Source organism: Budorcas taxicolor, chromosome 5 (genome assembly GCF_023091745.1).
Source record: "Budorcas taxicolor isolate Tak-1 chromosome 5, Takin1.1, whole genome shotgun sequence".
NCBI lineage: Eukaryota > Metazoa > Chordata > Mammalia > Artiodactyla > Bovidae > Budorcas > Budorcas taxicolor.
The window spans coordinates 95,498,873-95,519,082 of NC_068914.1; the positions used below are offsets into that span (position 1 = coordinate 95,498,873).

Below are 20,210 nucleotides of genomic sequence, written 5' to 3' on the forward strand. Positions count from 1 at the left end.
CAGAAATGGGTTTTTCCTTAAAGAAGGAAAACAGCTTTTAATCAGTAAAGTGTTTTGCAGAATAGCTTATTAGTTTAAGAATAAACTTCCAAAGCAAGTATATTTTGCTTGTGAAAAAATTTTCTGACACTTGTGGGAGAAAATATAAAAACACTCTTACTAATAATGAAATATGTTAAGTCTTCTGTTAGAAAATATTAAAAACCCCATATGTCTGAATAACATTCAAGTATTATGAAATATCATTTAAATAATCCCATAAGTAATAAACAATGGCTAGAGTGAAAATTAGTAATGCAAAATGACATCAATTGATATAAGTAAAAGTTCCAAAGTTTCCAACAATAAAACTTCCTAACTTTTCATGCCCTTTCAAAGCCATTAAAAGCTCAAAGCTCAGAACAAATGCCTGCTTGGGATGAATGATTCTATTTGTTCTCTTATCGCTAAAGCAGAGGTTTTGCTCTAAGTAAAACTATATGCTTTTTTCCCTAGAAAAAAAGTTTGGGGATTTGCTGTTTCTTCTTTGTTTAGTATCCTCTACATATGTATAAAACCTGAATTAAACACCTGAGTGAGAGTTCTACATTATGGGCATCCCACAAGGTCTATGCTCTCCTTTTCTAACTTTTCCATTCCCTCCACAGTAGTCTATAAACAACCTATGCTCACAGTCAGGGAGAAAAAAATTATTACTGACAGGCTACTTTTCTTCTGCCACTGAAAATAAAAGCAGCTCTTTTAATTTCAATTATGAAAAACTGATCCTCCCTATAATAAAATTATTAAAATGCCAGCTTTTCTTACATTTTAAGTTTCCATACAATTTCTTTGCACAGAGTAACGAGGGCTAAGATGGTCAAGGAATTACTGCTCAGCTAAACCTCCTCCAGAGACAATCAAGGTACACTATGTTGTAGTAGAAACCACTATTATTACTGTGAAAGTTTTCATCAATCCGGTTGGATATAATGCAATTGTTTAATTAGAAAGCATGATCTGTAGTACCCAAATGGCTACTGATAACACATTTGTAATCAGAATCACTTCCATTCTAATTTTGTTAGAATGTTGTAACTACTTTGCTGGGATCGCTGACTCTTTAGTTCACACTTGTTTTGTTCAAAAATTTTGGTGGTTGTTAATTGTGCTAATAATTACCTTGACAGTTTAAAGAATTCTTTGATTTTGATCTGATCTTGCTTGCCAACTGGAATTTGCTCAATAATTTTTAGATCTGTTTTAATTTTTTTTTGGAGTAACAAAACACACATGGGTTAAAATATATCTTTAAAATTTCTGTGAGGTAAACACTTTACAAATTTATTCTTATTTTTTTAATGGGTTTCTAACAATTCAAGAGCTAAAATAAAAATACAGATAAAAATATATATATATTCCCATTGCTAATTAATTTTCTAATTATAGAAATACTTTACTAAAGTTATGACTCCAAAAATATATATTCTTGTGAAGAGTTGAATGAACAAACCAAAAATGCTGGTGAACAGAAATAAGAGAATGCAGGCAGTTTCTAGAAGACTCTCAAGATAAACCTGAATTACCTTTTAAAATATATTAGAAAAATACAAGTGTTAAAAATAACTGGATCTTTACAATCTTGAATGCATCCCAAAGTATACATACATAACAATCTTGATGATCCAGAATTTGTCCCAAAAAATATTTAGCGAAGTAAAAAAATTCCAGAGAACCATATGCATTATTGCTTAGAGAGCCACTAAAATTTGATTACCTTTTGGAGAACATCTAGAGCTGTAAGTACAGCTTCCTGTAAACTTGTCAAAACTGCTTCAGTGTAAGAGGGAAGAATGAAAGGGGAGGCATCTGAACTTATTGGGACTGAAACAGCACTGTGCAATATGACTCCCAACTTCTGCAAGTCATCCATGTTGAAACCAGTTTTTATGTGTTGGTAGAGAGCTGGAAATATCTGAATTAAAGCTGTAAGAAAAGGCTGGCTGGGAATGAAAGTTAGTTTATCAAATGTAGTAGGAGGCTTGGTGCTTTCAGATCCAATTCTGTACCAGGTATTCCACGCAGCCCACCAGAGATTCAAATCTTCAAGCTCATCAGTAACTACGGGTGGCTCAGAGCTGCTATATCTCCCAAGTCTTTCTCCAATGGAATCTGTTCTTACAAATGGCCTGTTCAGGCTCGGGCCCGATATAGGCCCTAAAAGGACAGGCACAGGGACATTAACTGCAGGTGGTGTCTCAGGCTTATCTGAGTCTCTGGCAGGGGATACAATCTGTAAAATTTCCTGGAAGCTTTTCAGTGCAGCCAGAGATACTTCATTGTTTTTGCTGAGTGCTGCTGATTGTATATGGTCAAGAAGAACATCCCATGCTCTTGAAAAATCTCCTATATGAGGAAGAGGAAAAAAAAATTATCACCATAAAAGTGATCAAATTGTCTCTATTAGACACTTGAAAGTTTATCTGCTTTATTTTTCTGCTTAAATTCCTACGGAAACAGAAAAAGATACGCTTTTGCACTAACAATGTGAGTTAAAACCATTACAACCCAAAATTCCAGTAAAAAAATTTTGTCAGATACAGGAATAAATGGCACCAAGGAAAGGATAATGAGTATATCAAACAAGGTTTTGAACTTAAAACTCCATAAATGTATGTATACCTTTCTACCCTAATACTTCTGCCTAAGGAGAACAGAATAAAAACTTTTCAGTAACATCTTCAATCTAGCCATCTACCTTTATTAAGATGGTCCCATTCTTAAGCATACAGGAAAAGTAATGACAGTATGATACACGTTTTTTACCTAAATGTTTAAAATAAACTAAGTCATATTCCATAAAAATCTTAACTTTACACTTGGGTTTTCATATTTAAATAATTTTATAGCTGCAGAATTCTGTTAAACATTTCCCCCACCATATCGGTAAGCTGCAAGGAGAACATGCACCATAAATAAGACTGTCCTTTTACCATGAGGCTAAAATTTCTCTCATGTAAAATCAAGTCAACTGATCTACCATCAGCACAGCATGGGCTGAATGGTGGTTGCTGTTTCCACTAATCATTTCAATCTCTTGCTCTATTCCTGTGACCAACCAAGCACATTTATAATGAAACTCTCTATAATGAAACCAGGTGTGGTTTGTTTCTATTATTGTTGCTCACTGATTAAGTCATGGCCAACTCTTGTGCAACCCCATGGACTGCAGCCCACCAGGCTCCTCTGTTCAAGGGATTTCCTAGGCAAAAATACTGGAGTAGATTGCCATTTCCTTCTCCATGGGATCTTCCTGACTCAGGGACCAATGTCTCCTGCATTGGCAGGCAGGTTCTTTACCACTGAGCCACCAGGGAAGCCCTTGTTCCTTTTAAGCCCAGCGAAAAATGATCTTGTTCCTATAGACATCCGGCCCAATGGCTCTGATAACAGCATGGATTATTACTCACCTCTTTGTATTTAAATAATGTAAAAATCAGAGGAATTGACATTTTGCAAAGGACAACCTAAGTAGGCTATGAAATACAGAGATAATTGTGTTTTAAAGACTTTCACTTCACAAAAGCTATCAAAGACTAGGTTTTTTCAAGAAGGGATAAACCCATTTGACTGAGGAAACATTCAATTCATCAGAAAGCTGGAACTAAGTCTGGTATAAAACAGTAAGCAATGCACTGCTTTACAGGATAAACTATTAACACTTGTCCAGTTATATGTTTCTTCTGCTCCATACTCTTTTAATCAAAATTGAAGTATAATTTACACACAACAAAAAAAAAGGTTTTTTAGTAACTGTTCAAACAGTTTTAACAAATTTTGTTAAAAAACTATCAAAACAGCAAAACAAAATACTTCTGCTTGCTGCCATCCCAGTTCAAAAATCAAATTAAACATTACATTCACCTACCAGAATGGTGACCTAGTCTCAGGTTTAGAATATTCCATGCTATAAGAAGGAAAAATATCTGCAGTTCTCCTATTATATTATTCTATATATTCTCCTATTCTATATCTAGGAAGAAGTCCTCTTTCTAAAAGACTAAGTATAATTACATATTGTACTTCGTTATGTTAAAACATTACTTTAAAAAAATTCTTAATTTTTCATACAATTTTTAAAGGTTATACTCTATTTACAGTTATTATAAAATACAGCCTATATTCTCCATGTTGTAAAATACATCATTCTAGCCTATCCTACATCTAATAGTTCATACCTCCCAGTCCCTTTACCCCTACGTTGCCCTGCCTCCTCCCTCTCCCCACTGGTAATAATCAGTTTGTTTCCTCTATCTGGGAGTCTAATTCTTTTTTGCTATACTCACTAGTTCATTGCATTTTTTAGATTCCACACAGAAGTGATATCACACAGTATTTGTCTCTCTCTGTTTGACTTATTTCACTTAGCATAATGCCCTGCAAGTCCACCCATGTGCCTACAAATGGCAAAATTTTCAACTGCAAGAAAAAAAGCTACAAAACACAAGTATGTGCAGGCTAAACAATATGCTACTAAAGAGCCAATGGGTCACAACAGAAATGAAAGAGGAAATCAAAAAACACCTAGAGACAAAAAAAAAAATGAAAACACAATGATCCCAAACCTATGAAAGTGAAAGTCGCTCAGTCATGTCTGACTCTTTGTGACCCCAAGGACTATACAGTTCATGGAATTCTCCAGGCCAGAATACTGGAGTGTGTAGCCTTTCCCTTCTCCAGGGGATCTTCCTAACCCAGGGACTGAACCCAGGTCTCCTGCACTGCAGGCAGATTCTTTACCAGCTGAGCCACCAGGCCAGCCCCTGAGGCTAGCCCCTCAAACCTATGGGGCACCAGGCAAAAGCAGTTCTAATAGTAAAGCTTATAGCAATACAAGCTTCCCTCAAGAAACAAGAAAAACCTCAAATAAACAACCTAATCTTATACCTAAAGGAACTAGAGAAAAAAGAAAATCCAAAGATAGTAGAAGGAGAAATATAAAGATCATAGCAGAAATAAATGAAATAGAGACTTAAAAAAAAATGGAAAAGATCAATGAAACTAACAGCCGGTTCTCTGAAAACACTGATAACGTTTAGCCAGACTCATCAAGACAAAAAGGTAGAGGACCCAGATAATAAAATCAGAAACGAAAAGGAGATATTACAACTGATACCACAGAAATACACAGGATCATAAGAGACTACTATGAACAACTATACACCAATAAAATAGACAACCTAGAAGAAACAGAGAAAATTTTAGAAAGTATCTCCCAATCTTCCTATCTGAACCATGAAGAAACAGACAATATGAACCAATATCAGCAGTGAAATTGATTCAGCAATTTAAAAACTCCCAACAAAGAAAAGTCCAGGACTAGACGGCTAGACAAGTGAATTCTACCAAACATTCAGAGAAGAGTTAATGCGTATCTTTCTCAAACTACTCAAAAAATTGTAGAGGAAGGAACACTTCTGAACTCATTCTATGAGGCCAGCATCATCTTGATACCATAATTTTATTCTAAAATAATAATAAAAACCACTTCCTAGTGTTAAATTATTTAAAAAGGTTATTGAAGCTACATGAACTGCATCATGTCTTCATTTTTGAAAATCTAAATCTGTATCTATTACATCTTAGCTTTTAAGATAAAGTACCACAGAGGTATTAAAAATGATGATTATTTGTCAAAACTTAGCAAACATACAGTTAAGATTAGCACATTTCATTGTATGTGAATTTTACATGAAACCAAAAAGCTAGGATTTAAAATGTGTATGTATAGACATCAAATATATAGATCATCAAATATATAGGTATGAGGTATGTATGAGAGCCTTAAAATGCACATAATAAACACCACACAAAAATGCCTATGAAAATCATAAGTATGCTTATGCATTTAACATGAGAAGAAAAAAAGCCAAACATAAAATAAGTTGAAAAATTAATATGCACAGCTTGCTCAGTTATGTACAAAAGTATCTGTTCACCATTCTCAACCACTCCCATGCCTACCACTAGAACTGAAGGTATCATAATCTACACTAGTTTCTCGATCTCAATCCTACTGACATTTTGGGTTGGATAATTCTTTGTTGTAGGGGCTGTCCTATGCATTGTAAGATATGTAGCAGCATCCCTGGCTTTACTTCCCCAGAAGCCAGTGGGCATGTCCCCTAGTTGCAACAACCAAAATGTCTCAGACATTGTTAAATATCCTGCAGGGGAGGGAGGAGGTTGGGAAAAATTGGCCCTGGTTAAGAAGCACTGATCTATTCATATTTATACACCACCAAGTTTCCTAACCAATCTAATAGTATCCTACCATTCTTCTTTATACCATTCCATTCCATACATACCATCTGAAGGGATCTTTCTGAACTCTGTATCTGAACACATCACATCATGGATTAAAATCTTTCAGTGGTTTTCAGTGCTCTTAGAGTGAACTCTTCTGAACACAACCTACAAAGTGCTGCAACATCTGGCCTCTACCTCTACAACCTCATCGAGAATCACTCTTTTCCGTGTTCTCTTCATTCCAGACCTTCAAACGTGCCAGGGGCCACACCATCTCCATCTCCTCAATCTTCTTTCATCTCTTTTACACGTACTCTCTGCCTGTAACGCTCTCCCCAGTTCATCCTACCCTTGCCTGATGAACTACGATTCAGATGAAACATTGCTTTCTCAGGGAAGCTATATATACATCACTAGCCTGGTCAAGTATCTACTGTAAGCTCACAATCTATTATAAGCTCCTTTGTAGCATTGATCATTGCAGCAATTTTCTATTTATTTATGTAATTAAGAGTTCCTCCTTCATACCCAGGATATATCAAGGACGGTAGGTATCTGGCTCATCACTGTATCCCCAAGACTCGCCCACACTAGGTACACATAATTTTTCAAGGAAATGAATGAAAACGTTTATGCTCAGGCACATACCACACATAACAACAAAGACTGGCAGTTAAGATGGATTATTCTTAGAAAATAACAATGTATATAATCTGTGAAGAATCTGTATTTTCCAAATTTCCTTTAACATTAATTACTTGTATACTCAGAAAAAAGAAAAAATATACATCTACCTAAAGGTTGAAGTAAATATCTTCTGGTGTTGAAGATTCTTGCAACTCCGGCCAACGTTAAAACCCATGTCTCAGCCCACTGCTTCTCTGCTGTGTCCCTTGAATGATGAATGAGAATATTGCCACCTCCAGACTCAATCTTTTCTTTGTCTGCAGTGGTAGAAGACTCTCTAACTCGGTCCAGCAGATGAAAGAGAACCTGAATATTTGTGATAATGCATATAAAAATACTGATAACAGCATAAATAACAGCATAGGAAATTAAGCACTGTTACAAAGAATTATACCTGACATTCTGATCAATCCCTGTATTTTAGAGGAAACTGACCAACAGAGGTATCCTTATATTCTTAAGTTTATCCTTAAGGCCATGGAATATAAAAAATAAGTAAACTTAACAGACAATCGCTTAAGACTTGCTGAACTGAGTGCCAATGGAGCACCTAAGGTATAATGTACAAGACGGGAATGAAGCTAAAGAGAGGGGTCCCGCAAAAAATATAAGTATATATATATAAAAAAAATTAAGTATGAGTAACATCTAGATAGAGGTAACTACTGAAATTTCATGTCTGGATAAAGATGCTTGAAAAAAATCAAGTAGGAAGCAGGTGGAATTTGGGGGATGTTTATTTAAAATGTAGATTCAGGGAAAGGAATAGGGGCCAAGAAAATAAAACAAAATTGAATAGAGAAGCAGATGCACACTGTGAAACAGAAGCCAAAAGACATTTCAAGGAGAAAATAATCAACAGTATTAAATGTTATGAAAAAATGAGCAGTACGAAAACCTGAGCACAGGGCAAGAGATCTGGCAATTAGAAGACTACCTGTAGACCCAATGAACAATTTCTGTGGTTCTAAAAATATGGTCTCAGAACCAGCCCCATCAGCATCACCCAGTAGCTTCACAGATATGCAAATTCTCAGTCTCCATGCTACAGGAAAAAAATCAGAACCTCTAGGGGGTTGGGTACAGTGGCTCAGCAATTTGTGCTTTAACAAGTCCTCTAGGAGATGCTGTTACATGCTAATGCTTAAGATACTCTGAAGTAGAATAATCTGGATATCAAATTACAAGGGGTAAGGGAATACAGTGGAAGTGAAAAAGAAAAAATTATTAATACTGAGATTTAGGCAGCAAGATTAATAATGAAGTTGGGAAAAGGAAACAGGAGCCAGAGAAAATATCAGTTTGCTTTTTTAAAATACTAAAGGACTCTTAAGCTTTATAAAGCCAGGGAAAGGAGTTGAAACAAAAGACACAGGAGGGAGTAGGGCTTTCAATTATTTTTATTAGGAACATACATTATTAATTTTTTAAGAAGACATTTTGAGGTCTTTTTAGTAAACTCAAAACACTGTTAAATACAATTAAAGTTTACCATACTGCCTACTGTCAAACTTACTAATTTCAAAAATTCACAAAAGCAGTGAAAGGATTATAAATAAGAGGTTTATTAAAATGTAACACATTAAGCAACAACAAAAAAAGGAGAGCCTTTTAGCAAAGACGGGATACTCACTAATAAGCTGCTGACTTTGTAAGAATGTTTTAAAAAGATGACAAAAATGAAAAATTTAAAAATTAAAATGCATACCTGAACAAATGTAGAATTTACAAATGGGAGGTGATTTCTGTTTGGTGAGTTTACAAACAAATTTCACTATTATTGATATTGTTTATAAAGTTTTCATTTAATTATATCTGAATTATATGTGGTAGTTTAACAACTACTGATTTTTACCACCAGGAAAATGGGGAAACAGAAGCACAAAGGTAGAAATCAAAGAGATAAAAAAATGAGGCTTATGGGGTGGGATGGGAGGGAGGCTCAAGAAGAGGGGAAATGTATTTACATATGGCTGATTCACATTATTGTATGGCAGAAACCAATACCACATTGTAAAACAATTATCCTCCAATTTAAAAAAATGAGGCTTTAAGTATTTAATTTGTTAATGTGCAAGGTGCAATTAAAAATATGACAAAGCTAACATTTCCTGTTTGCCAAATGCACAAATGGATGGAAATTCTTCTTTAAAAATTAATAGGAACAAAAAAACAATATATGTAAAACTGAATCACTTTTCTGTGCACCTGAAACTAACGTTCTAAACCAACTATATTTCAATAAACACACTAAAAAATTTTTTTTAATTTTAATTTGTTGTTGTTGAAAAAGTATAAAAGCATGTCTCGATTAATAACTGATAACTCAAGGTATTTTACGGTACCTTCCAAATAACAGTGTGCCACGTAGAGTGCTGTAATAAAGTTCCATGTGCACCAATTGTTGAAAACAGAGTTTGCCCTGCACTCTTCCGGACAGCAGGACGGGGGTCTACACATAGTTCACCCAATTTTGCATAAAGACACAACCACAAGCAGTCAAACGGCGGTGCAGGGTGGAATGGCCGATTCAAAACCACTCCTTTTTCTTCTGCCTGCTTTTGTTGTGCTGCCTCTTCTTTATTTAATTCCTTTTCAATAGTTTCTCCTCTTTGAAAAAAATAATCTGAAATATTCCACTAAAGAGCCAAGGAGAAAAATATCTATTCAGAGATTTTTACTTTAAACACATAGATATGCAACAGATAGATTTTCAGAATAAAACTTAAAAGCAATTACTTCAGAAACTCTTTTCCTAGTAGAATGGATTTAATGAAAATCTCTCTTCCTCTGTCAAGTTTAGCTCTCTGATTTCAGAATTTCAGAGTACAACCTTTAATTTTTAGTATTTTTTAAAAACTGGATTTAAAATTTAAATTTTATGTTAATATCAGTAGAGTCAACTGATTATTTCTCTTGTATGTAACATTGTTTACTAAATCCTTCCATAACAAATCTTATATAAACCATATTTCAGCTCAACAGATCAAAATTATTCCACATATTCTGCTCTTAAAGAATTATTTCTTAAATAATATTACTTAACCCTTCATACAAGATGTTTGGTATGTACTTAAAAGTCATTTAAATGATTCCTACAGAGGCAAAAGCACACTTGCTTAGCATTCACTCTCAGTTGCAAACAGTGATTTCTAGATTATATAAGAAAGGCAATCATTCTTACCAATAAACCTATTGAAGTTAAACTAATATTAAGTTCTTGGTTATGAAGTCCAAAGCTACCTGCAACATCTACAACTATTTGCAGGCAAGTGCAAGGCATTGTTGGTAGAAAATCTGTCACAACCAACTGAAGACACTGGAATGCTGTTCGTATCAAGGATTCTCTGAAAATACAAAAGAAAATCTATATTCATGTATTTAAGAGAAATGGAAGGAAAAATACATACATTATAATAATTTGACCAAATTAAAATTTTATCTTAAAACTGGAACAAGAAAGTCTTCTCTAACATAGTACTCATACAGTACTTCAACATTTACATAAATGTAAAAAAAGATATGCTTACTTAAAATAATGAACAAATAAAAATAAAGACACTCATGGGAATATGAAAAACAGTAAACTAAAAAAAAGAAAATATGTATTAATACTATATTATTTTTATCCTGCATCAACTAGCCAAACAAAATTTAGACACTGAATGAGAAAGGGAAAGTTTGTTTGAAGGATTTTTCTTATTGTAAGAACCTTAGAAACAGCAATTTTTCCATCCTTCCAAAATAAAAGTGAGCCCTAATGATTCCCTACAGCCCCCTGGGAGTAGGGTAAGGAAAACTATTTTAGATCATAAACTTAAGCAAAAAAGGCATACATAAAAAATTAATGATCATTTCACAATTTTAGGCAGAATTCCCTTTTCCTACTACTTTTTGGATGTTAATTTTAAACACTTACCCTTGATCATTTCTGATCGCTCCCATAACTCCCAGCACTAATGGCCATCCAGGTCCAAGACTGTCTCCTTGACTCTGAAGAATCTGCAGCACACACTCTAATTGCTTGAGTCGTATATCTGGATGATTAATATTGGACATCTCCTTTAATGGGTTCAATAAAAGCAATTGCAGCCTCTGAAAAGAAGGTAAGAAGCTAATCAGAGAAGTTCTAGAACATGGAAAGGTTCTGCTACTGTCTTTCAAGTTTAAATTCACCTTCACTCAGACTGCAATGGTAAAAATAAATTTTTTAGTAAAATAAATATAAAAAATGATTTCTCTAACAGTAATCATTAGGATTATCTTGTCATCCAAGTCTTTTTTTAAAAAAATAATTTAATTAATTAATTTATTTTTGGCTGTCCTGGGCCTTTGTTGCCGTGCGGGCTTTTCTTTAGTTGCAGCGTGAAGGGGCTACTCTCTAGCTGCAGTGCATGGGTTTCTCATTGTGGTGGCTTCTCTTGTTGCAGAGCATGGGCTCTAGAACACACGGGCTTCAGTAGTTGCCCCATGTGGGCTCAACAGTTCCAGCTCCCATGCTCTAGAGCACAGGCTCAGGAGCTGTGGCTCATGAGCTTAGTTTCTCTGCAGCATGTGGGATCTTCCCAGATCAGGGATTGAAGCCGTGTCTCCTGCATTGGCAGGCGAATTCTTTACCACTGAGCCACTGGGAAGCCCTGTAAGTCTTTTTAAATTTTTTATGTTTTGGCCACACAAGTAACATGTGGGAGCTTAGTTCCCCAGTCAAGGATGGAACCCACCCCTACTGCATTAGAAGCATGGATTCCCAATCACTGGACTTCAGGGAAGTCCCTAAGTCTTATATTTTAATAACAGAAAATAAAAATCTATCTTCAAGATACTATATTTCAGGATAAATAGGGAGTAACCTGATGTTAAAAGGTATTAAATTTACAGATCCATATACAAATGAATCTCACTATAGAAAATATACCTCTATATATTTAGCTCTATTTTGAGAGAAAAAAACAATTCCCAATTTCTAAAATTAACTTTCATTTACTCTATTAATATGTACCACATTTATTTAAGTCTCAATACTCCTAAAAATGAACTAGCAGACAAACAGGACATAAAACCACAAAATTTTTTTACTGTTAAAAAGCGAAAAAAGCACTTTGTTCTACTCCTTTAGCATTTGAAAGCACCTGCTTTAGTTTTCTCTCCAAGGATTCATTTATTTGGCTCACTGACTGAACAAACGTATTAAGCTCTTACCATGTTCCAGGTATTAAGCTGGATGCTAAGAATATATACATGGACAGGGCTTTACAAAAAAATTAGACTGCAATAGGAAAAAAATATGCAATCACTAAAATGTAAGCTATAAAAATCAAGAAACTTTTCTGTCTTGTACATCATTCTGTTACAAGAGTTAAAATACTGCCTGGCATATAGTATGTACCCAATAATTATTTGTTGAGGAAATTTGCAGAAGACATCCACATACAATACAGTAAGATAGTAAGGGCAATGTGAATGGCTATTAAATGCCTCATTTCTACTCAATCTTTAAACAAAACTTTGGTGGACTTTTTAAAAACTGTGTAAGATATATGTGAATGATTAAAAACTGTGTAAGATAGATATATGTGAATGATATATGTGGAGTCAGGAAAAAGGAATCGCAACAAAAAAAACTCTGAAAGTATAAAATAACCTTTAAAATTATTTAAAAATAAGTCTATTTTATTGTGCTTGCCTCTTCTGCCACTTGTTTCTCCCCATGTAAGGGCTTCCCGGGTGGCACAATGGTAAAGAATCCACCTGCCAATGCAGGGGACACAGGTTTAGTCTCTGGGTAGGGAATATCCCCTGGAGGAGAGCATGGCAACTTGCTCCAGTATTCTGGCCTGGAAAACTTCATGGACAGAGACCTTGGAGGGCTACAGTCCATGGGACTAGAGAGAGCTGGACATGGCTGAGTGACTAAGCACACAAGGGTAATGAGTAGGGGGAAGAGAAAAAAAAGACAGGTAAGGACCAAAGGAAAAGAGGCTAATAAAGTATGAAGACTTAGTACTGCATGCCGAAGAAAAGTTCTAGATGGGGAGACCAATTCTAAGTAATTTATTACTTTAGTGCTATTATAAGAAAATTTTTAAATTTTTTAATATAGATAATCCTGAAAATCCAGGATTATCAACCTTCTGTAAGAGATCCACGGCCTACAAATAAAGTTACATATGGGAGAGGATGACTTTAAGTGCTTTGAAAAAAGGTTCTTTTTTTACCTGGTTTTGTGAAAGTGGAGGATCATGGTTAAATGTTAATCCTGCTTTAATAAGTGAAGTTAAGGCTTCTGCTCCCCATTCTCTCATTCGAGAGTTTGGATGCTGGCACACCTAAGGGTATATACATGTGGAACAAAAATTAATTTGTATACTTAAGCTATACATCACATATTAACTTAAGAAAAACTAAGACATTGCATTTCCTACTCTTCCACATTAAAAAAAATCATATAAAATGTTTGTCAATAAGGGCTGAAGAAAATATGAAAATATACAAAATGTCAGTACGCTTACCTTCTGAATAAGAGGCAAGAGGAAGCAATAAGGAGATAGAAGATAAAAGATGAAACTAAACAACTCACAGAAAAGAAAGGATTTCATAAAAGTAAATGATGTCACCAGAGTAAACAGAAGAAGCAGAAACTAAGTTTCCTAATCTGGTCTATCTTCATAATCAAATACTCAGCTGAAATTTTAAAAACGTATTTTTTGCCATTTGATGAGAATTCCATAATGAAGAAATCTGCATATATTCTTTAATAGCTCATAAAAATAATCCCCAAAAAATGGAGGGAAAAAGAAGAAAGGACTGTTTTTTTTAAACTAAGAACAGTACCCTTCTCAGATTACTAAAATAATATGAAACAATGAGGGCAACCAAAACCTAAACTGCTTATAAACATGTATTTGACAGAAGCAGTTGTCAATTAAGAAGCAACTAATTATTCAGATTCACTCAAGTTTGAATACAAATCCAGACAAAATTCCCTGGTACTATCTATAATTAGTGATACTGAGAAGGTTTTTTCCCTTTTGTAGAAATGTTACCTCATAATCACAGGGAAGTCTGTAAAGGAGCAGTGGCTAGTACTAAATTTCAGTCCTAATTGCCTTGAAGTTTTAGAACCAGTTGAAGCCGAGGGGATCAAAAGATTATATAATAAAAGAAAGGGGACCCAAACTAACAGGGGAAGGAGATATCAGAGATTTCATTGTTATATCGCTCATTTTTAGTCATAAAGTTTTCAACCTATTCCTTAACCAAAATGATTACTATAAAACCTTAGTCCCTGATAAAATATACAGAGAGAAGTACAAGAAAAAATGTTAATGCTGATTTTTCTTACGGTTATACAGAATCATTAACTCACTGTGTAAGTTTTTATTATAAACAAACAGTAAATATAATAAAGAAACAGAGGTTACCTCAAGTAGATGGCCAGTTAGAGGTCTCCATAGAATTTCTATTCGGTGCATGTTAACTAGACCAGTTTCTAACAATTTGGCAACAGCAAAAAGAGATGGTTCCTAGAAGGAAAACATATTTTTTTATATCATAAGGAGAATTTGAGTATTTCAACTGTAAACCAAACTGAGAATACTGTGAAAAGCATGACTATAATTAATATACTTGATTAATTAGAAGTAAACATGACAACTTCAGTTATCATATGACAAGCCTTTCAGTCCACCCTCAAGTATCTAAAAAGTGTTAGTTGCTCAGCTGTCTCCAACTCTTTGTAACCTCATGACTGTAGCCTGCCAGGCTCCTTTGTCCATGGAATTCTCCAGGCAAGAATACTGGAGTGAGTAGCCATTCCCATCTCCACGGGATCTTCCTGACCTAGGGATCGCACCTGGGTCTCCTGCATTCAAGGTGTATTCTTTACCACCTGAGCCACCAGGGAAGCCCTCAAGTATCTAGTATGACTCCTAATTGAAAATTTGGTTGGGAAGAGACTGCTTTAGTAGGGAAACTTTGAAAATTCAAAAACTATACCAGACACACACAATGTGTGTCTTCTGACCAAAATGAAAGAATTTTGCTATGGACTGAATTGTGATCTGCCCCACCCCACACTCCACCATGGCTCCCAAACTTCATGCTGAAACTAACCCTGAGGGTGACAACATTTGGAGATAGGGTCTATAAGAAGTTAATTCAGGTCAAATGAGGTCCTAAGGGTGGGGCCACAATACAGTAAGTTTAACGTCCTCGTAAGAAGAGATACCATAGAGCTTGTGAGCTTATGTGCACTCCATTTCCCTCTTCCTCCACCCTCTCCCTCCCTTCCCCTCTTTCCCTGCCATGTAGGGACACAGTAAGAAGTCAGGCATCTTTCAATCCGGAAGAGAGTCTACACAAGAGCTGACCATGCTAGCATCCTGATTTTGGACTTCTACCTTCTAGAACTATGAGAAAATTAATTTCCATAGTTTAAGTTTTCCAGTCTATAGTATTTTGTTATGGCAGGCTAAGCTAACTAATATACAGTCTTACTAGTAAAGTCTTCAATTGCTTAGGTTTTATACGTGAGTATCAGGAAAAATGAAAAAAAAAAAGAAAAAAAGAAGACAACAGACACCACAGGGGAAAGAATGATGATGTCAAGAAGGAGGAGGTAAAGGTTGTCAGTTTAGATGCTAATAAAAAAGTTGCAGAGAAAGAAGACAAACCACTTCCTCAGTCACTGGCGTTTCAACAACAGAAAGCGAATCAGTGTACTTCACAAATGGCTAAATTACTCAGTCCATGTATCAGAAGAACAGTTTTAGTAAAAAGTTCAAAGGGCAACTATCTCTAATCCAATTTTAATACAGATAGTAAAATATACTTAAATGTAGACTAAGCTGACTAGAATTATGAGAATTTTTTGATAAACAGCTATAGTACTTCAAATGGAGACAATGCATTAGAAAAAACAGAAGCCAACTGAAATTTTAAAAGTAAATTTTGAGCATAATTTTATAATTTTTAAGTAAAAAGATTTTGTAATTACTTTATACACAACATTTTTATAGTACTAATAAAAATCTAAAATGGAAATGTGTGAAATTATCTTTCTTTTCTAGTAAAAACTGTTGAACAAGTACCCTGGGATTTTAAGAAAAGTGTGGTCAGATTGACTCTTCCTGCCTGTGCTAACACTATAAATACCCTAAAAATTAGTGTAGTAGAAAGAACTTCATCATTCTAGAGACTATGATACAGTGATGCCTATGAATTTTTAATATCTCAACACTACTTAATAGCTATGTAACCTTGAGTAACTATTTTTTGAAGTATAGCTGATTTATGATATTAGTTTCAGTTGTACAACATAAAGTTTCAAAATTTTTACAGATCTTGTTCCACTTATAGTTATTACAAAATATTGGCTATGCCATATAATATATCCTTGTGCCATATGATATATTCCTCGTCGCTTATTTATTTTATATATAATAGTTTGTGCCTCTTAATTCCCTTATCTTATTTTGTCCTTTTCGCCTTTCCTCTCTCTGTGGATCTGTTTCATTATATTAAATTTTAGATTCCACATATAAGTGACAATAAATAATATTTGTCTTTCTCTGAATTATTTCACTAAGCATAATATTCTCCAGATCCATCCATGTTACTGCAAACAGCAAAAGTTCACTCTCTTTTGTGCTAATTTTTTTAATCTATAAAATGGAGATAATAATATACTGAAATGACCTCTCGTGTTAGAAAGTGCCTGGCACATAATATGTCTCTATAAATGTTGCCCTGTATTATTTCCTCCTTTCCCTCCTCTTTATTCTAATGAGGATACACAGGAATCACACAGCTTTTAAAAGTATATGTCCAGACCTCATATCCAAAGATGCTTGTATCCATGAAGCTTGGTATGTGGTCCTAACTACTGCATTTTTAAAAAGTGCTATATCTGACTCTGATGCACACAAAGTTAAAGCCAAAAGTGAAGTGGTTATAAGAATGGAGCTCTGGAATAAGACATATGTGGATTCAAATTCAAGCTCCACCAATTACTAAATAGGTGACCCCAAGCAGGGTATTTAAGCTATTTTTATCTTTTATCTCTAAAAAGCAGTTACTACTGAACCTGAAAGAGTTGTTTTAAAATGATTAAACAGAAATACATAAGTTAGTATCTGACATACAACAAAGAAAGATAGCAGCTGTTTTCTTGTTTCTGTTGTTGATATACTCAGTTTGGTAGTATGCCTGCACAAGTGTCATCAACACTGTCCCCTTCTAAGGAAGAATTTGAAAGCTTTACCATCAGCTACCTCCTCAACACATTAGCACAAATTCCTGAAATGAGCACCAAAAATGAGATGCCTGGTGACTTTAAAACCACATCTTAAAGGACAGTGATACATATATTTTACTCCCTAAGCTATTTAACTCACTCAGAATAGCTGACATTGATAAACTATTTCGACTCTCCCACCACCTTATCTGCCACGTTATCCATGAGCCAAGCGGTTTACATGCTCTTTGAAAATAGAAATTTCCTTTATATTTTCTAGCAGAGTGTCATGTACATACTAAACATACTGTACTTTGTTGAGTGAATACATAAATTCTCAAGTCATTACCATATAAACTTGCTCAGATCCAGTGAAGGTATCTATTAAAAATATTACATTAAGAATTAATCTTAAGGATGTAGGATTACTGAAAGTAGTATTAAGAATTTGATTACTTCACTGTATATTATCCTTGCCTTGATTTGGAGCAAACTATAACAGATATTTTCAAACACCTGCATGTTTATATAATTTTCTAAGTATGTACCATAATATATAAAACTTTGCTCTTTAAGATCTTTTTGGCTAATCTTTAAATGACTCACATGAACCAAGATGACAAGCTACAATACACAGGATTATAATTAAGGATTAGGCAAATAATGTAAGTTTAGGTCCTACAGTTGGATATTAAATAAACCACAAGCTGCATTCTCTGCTTTTCTAATCATTTTCTGGGTAACTTCACTTACTTGTAAATGGTCCAACTAATATCTTTATTAATCTTAAAATGTAGAGAGCATTTTAAATAATTTCTAAGGTATCAATAAACCCAAACATTCTTGTGTTTTCCAAGCTTAACAGAAAATGGTAGAGTATAGGAAGAAATGTTCTCAAAAGTATAGCTTGATTCACTTAATCAATAAGCAAAGCAAAATTTTAATTTTCAAGGTAGGGAGAGTCATTACCCTCAGAAAGAAATGACTAGCTCCTTAATTTCCATCCCATGAAGGCGAAAGAAACTGAGACATATTTCCCTTGATTTAAAATCTGTATTGCCACAATCATAAATTATAATCATTAGGATTACTAATTTGTAGAACACATTTATAAATGTGGTGTTCAATTTTTCTCTATAGAAATATTTTTTAGAATATTCAGTGCACAAGTGGACACAATTTAAAATCATGATACATACTGGCACCAGGGAAGCCAACTACTGGCACACTCCACAAGCCAAAAAGTATCCTCTTCACTCTCCCTTCAACAAACCACCATAAATGTAAACACCCAAAAGAGCAGGGCTAGCCTACAAGGTATTGTTCCCACTTGTAAAACACTAAGATCCTAATGAATATACACCTTATTCAACAAAATAATGTACCATATTTAACACAGAAAAGAAAGAATATCACACCTTATTATTTCCATAGGCCATATCCATGGCTTCTAAGGATAAGGAACAAAGTGCATTTATTAAATGGTGCAATGATACGTCATCAAGATACCTAAAATAAAAATGAAGAAATAAGATATTCTCATCTAAAACATATAGCTAATAATAATGTTTGTATCAATTTAAAAAACTGACTCTTACTGTGAGCTTTCAAACAGTCTTGAAAGTATATTGGAAATCACTGGTAAATCTGTCATCACTGCTGTTGTTAGAACCTAAGAGAAGAAAAAAATTAAATGTAACATATAAACATTCTGCCAAATACTAACTGAGTAAGAATGACTAGAGCTTACTGTACTGGGCCCTTCAACAGCTCTCCCAGGTTTCAAGGCACCACCACTACTAGGCTTTAATCCCAGAATCCATACAAGATGCTGTAAAATTTAAAAAAAAAAGAAAAAAGAAAAAAAAAATCAGAACACAGAAATTTATAAACTTACAAAAACTCTAATAACTAAAACTAAAATCAGACTAGGTATCTAATAACTAAACTGAAATTAGTAATTAACATTCATACAAAATACTCATTACATCAAGCACAGGCAGTAGAACAGGCCATTATGAGAGACATCCCATCACTTCATATAATGTGAGCCACTTCTTTGTTCTTTTTCCAACTTGCCCTTTTTCATACTTACTGCCTATTGAGGCCTGCCCAAAGCACTGATAGACATTGGTGACTTTAACTGATAGCACTCAGATATAAAACAACACTGGCCTCTGACCCAGAGGCTACAACATACCTGTAAAGTTGCCAAGACAAGTTGCCATGATGTCCCAAGAACAGCCCCATGGCAGTGTGCCAAGTTAAGTAAAGTCCTCATACACTGGATATTTTTGGAAGTCAGCTGTATTAAAAAAGGATATATTTGCAAGAACTGTTATGCATTCTCAAAAATTTTAAGCTTATAAAAAGTACCATCACATCCAAATATTTTCTAATAAACAAAAAGTTTCAGAAAAGAGGCTTGGATGATTTTGTATAGAACAAATTTATTTGCTTAAAACCTGTGCTGTCGCAGTTGGTTACAACAATGTCACTCCCAAACAAAGAAAAAGTACTTTACCATTACTGTCCCTTGAGGCTGGACTGCTAGTGGTTGACCCACTGCTACAACTTGCTGGTGTGATTCACTTGATGGACTGATCATCATAACACTCTGGCCCTGGATGGAATATGCTAGAACACAAAGGAAAACCTAAATAATTAAAATATACTTTTCATCCTGTACTCAAAGCTATGTTACATTTTAGAACATTAATTCGATCAAACTAAGTTCAACTATGACATTTATTTAGTTACCTATTATCCATATGCAAACATTTTAAAAACTCAACAGGTGCAAAAACAAAAACAAGTTAAGCAAATATTAAGTAATTTTCTAAATAAGTTTAACAAATTATAAAACTTTGATAATTGCCTCATAAGCAAAAGAGAATTCAGGACACTTAGTATTTTAAACATACATTCCCAGTAAACTTTTCTACTTAGAGACCAATACTAACGTTTTAGTTTGAAAACTGAAGAGCCCATTGAAATTCAC

General features: G+C 34.4%; 1 protein-coding gene across 1 annotated transcript in view; it reads right to left on the minus strand.

Moving 5' to 3' along the window:
* MON2 (MON2 homolog, regulator of endosome-to-Golgi trafficking) overlaps positions 1 to 20,210 on the minus strand; it is a 110,799-nt gene that overhangs the window by 32,121 nt on the left and 58,468 nt on the right. Inside the window, exons 15-27 of the mRNA XM_052639698.1 lie at positions 19,734 to 19,846; positions 19,410 to 19,514; positions 18,960 to 19,040; positions 18,808 to 18,881; positions 18,628 to 18,718; positions 14,397 to 14,498; positions 13,485 to 13,487; positions 13,191 to 13,301; positions 10,895 to 11,070; positions 10,160 to 10,322; positions 9,321 to 9,614; positions 7,083 to 7,281; positions 1,757 to 2,385 (exon numbers count right to left, since the gene is read on the minus strand). Coding sequence (XP_052495658.1) covers positions 1,757 to 2,385; positions 7,083 to 7,281; positions 9,321 to 9,614; positions 10,160 to 10,322; positions 10,895 to 11,070; positions 13,191 to 13,301; positions 13,485 to 13,487; positions 14,397 to 14,498; positions 18,628 to 18,718; positions 18,808 to 18,881; positions 18,960 to 19,040; positions 19,410 to 19,514; positions 19,734 to 19,846 — 2,141 coding nt within the window. The remainder of the gene's footprint in view (positions 1 to 1,756; positions 2,386 to 7,082; positions 7,282 to 9,320; positions 9,615 to 10,159; positions 10,323 to 10,894; positions 11,071 to 13,190; positions 13,302 to 13,484; positions 13,488 to 14,396; positions 14,499 to 18,627; positions 18,719 to 18,807; positions 18,882 to 18,959; positions 19,041 to 19,409; positions 19,515 to 19,733; positions 19,847 to 20,210) is intronic.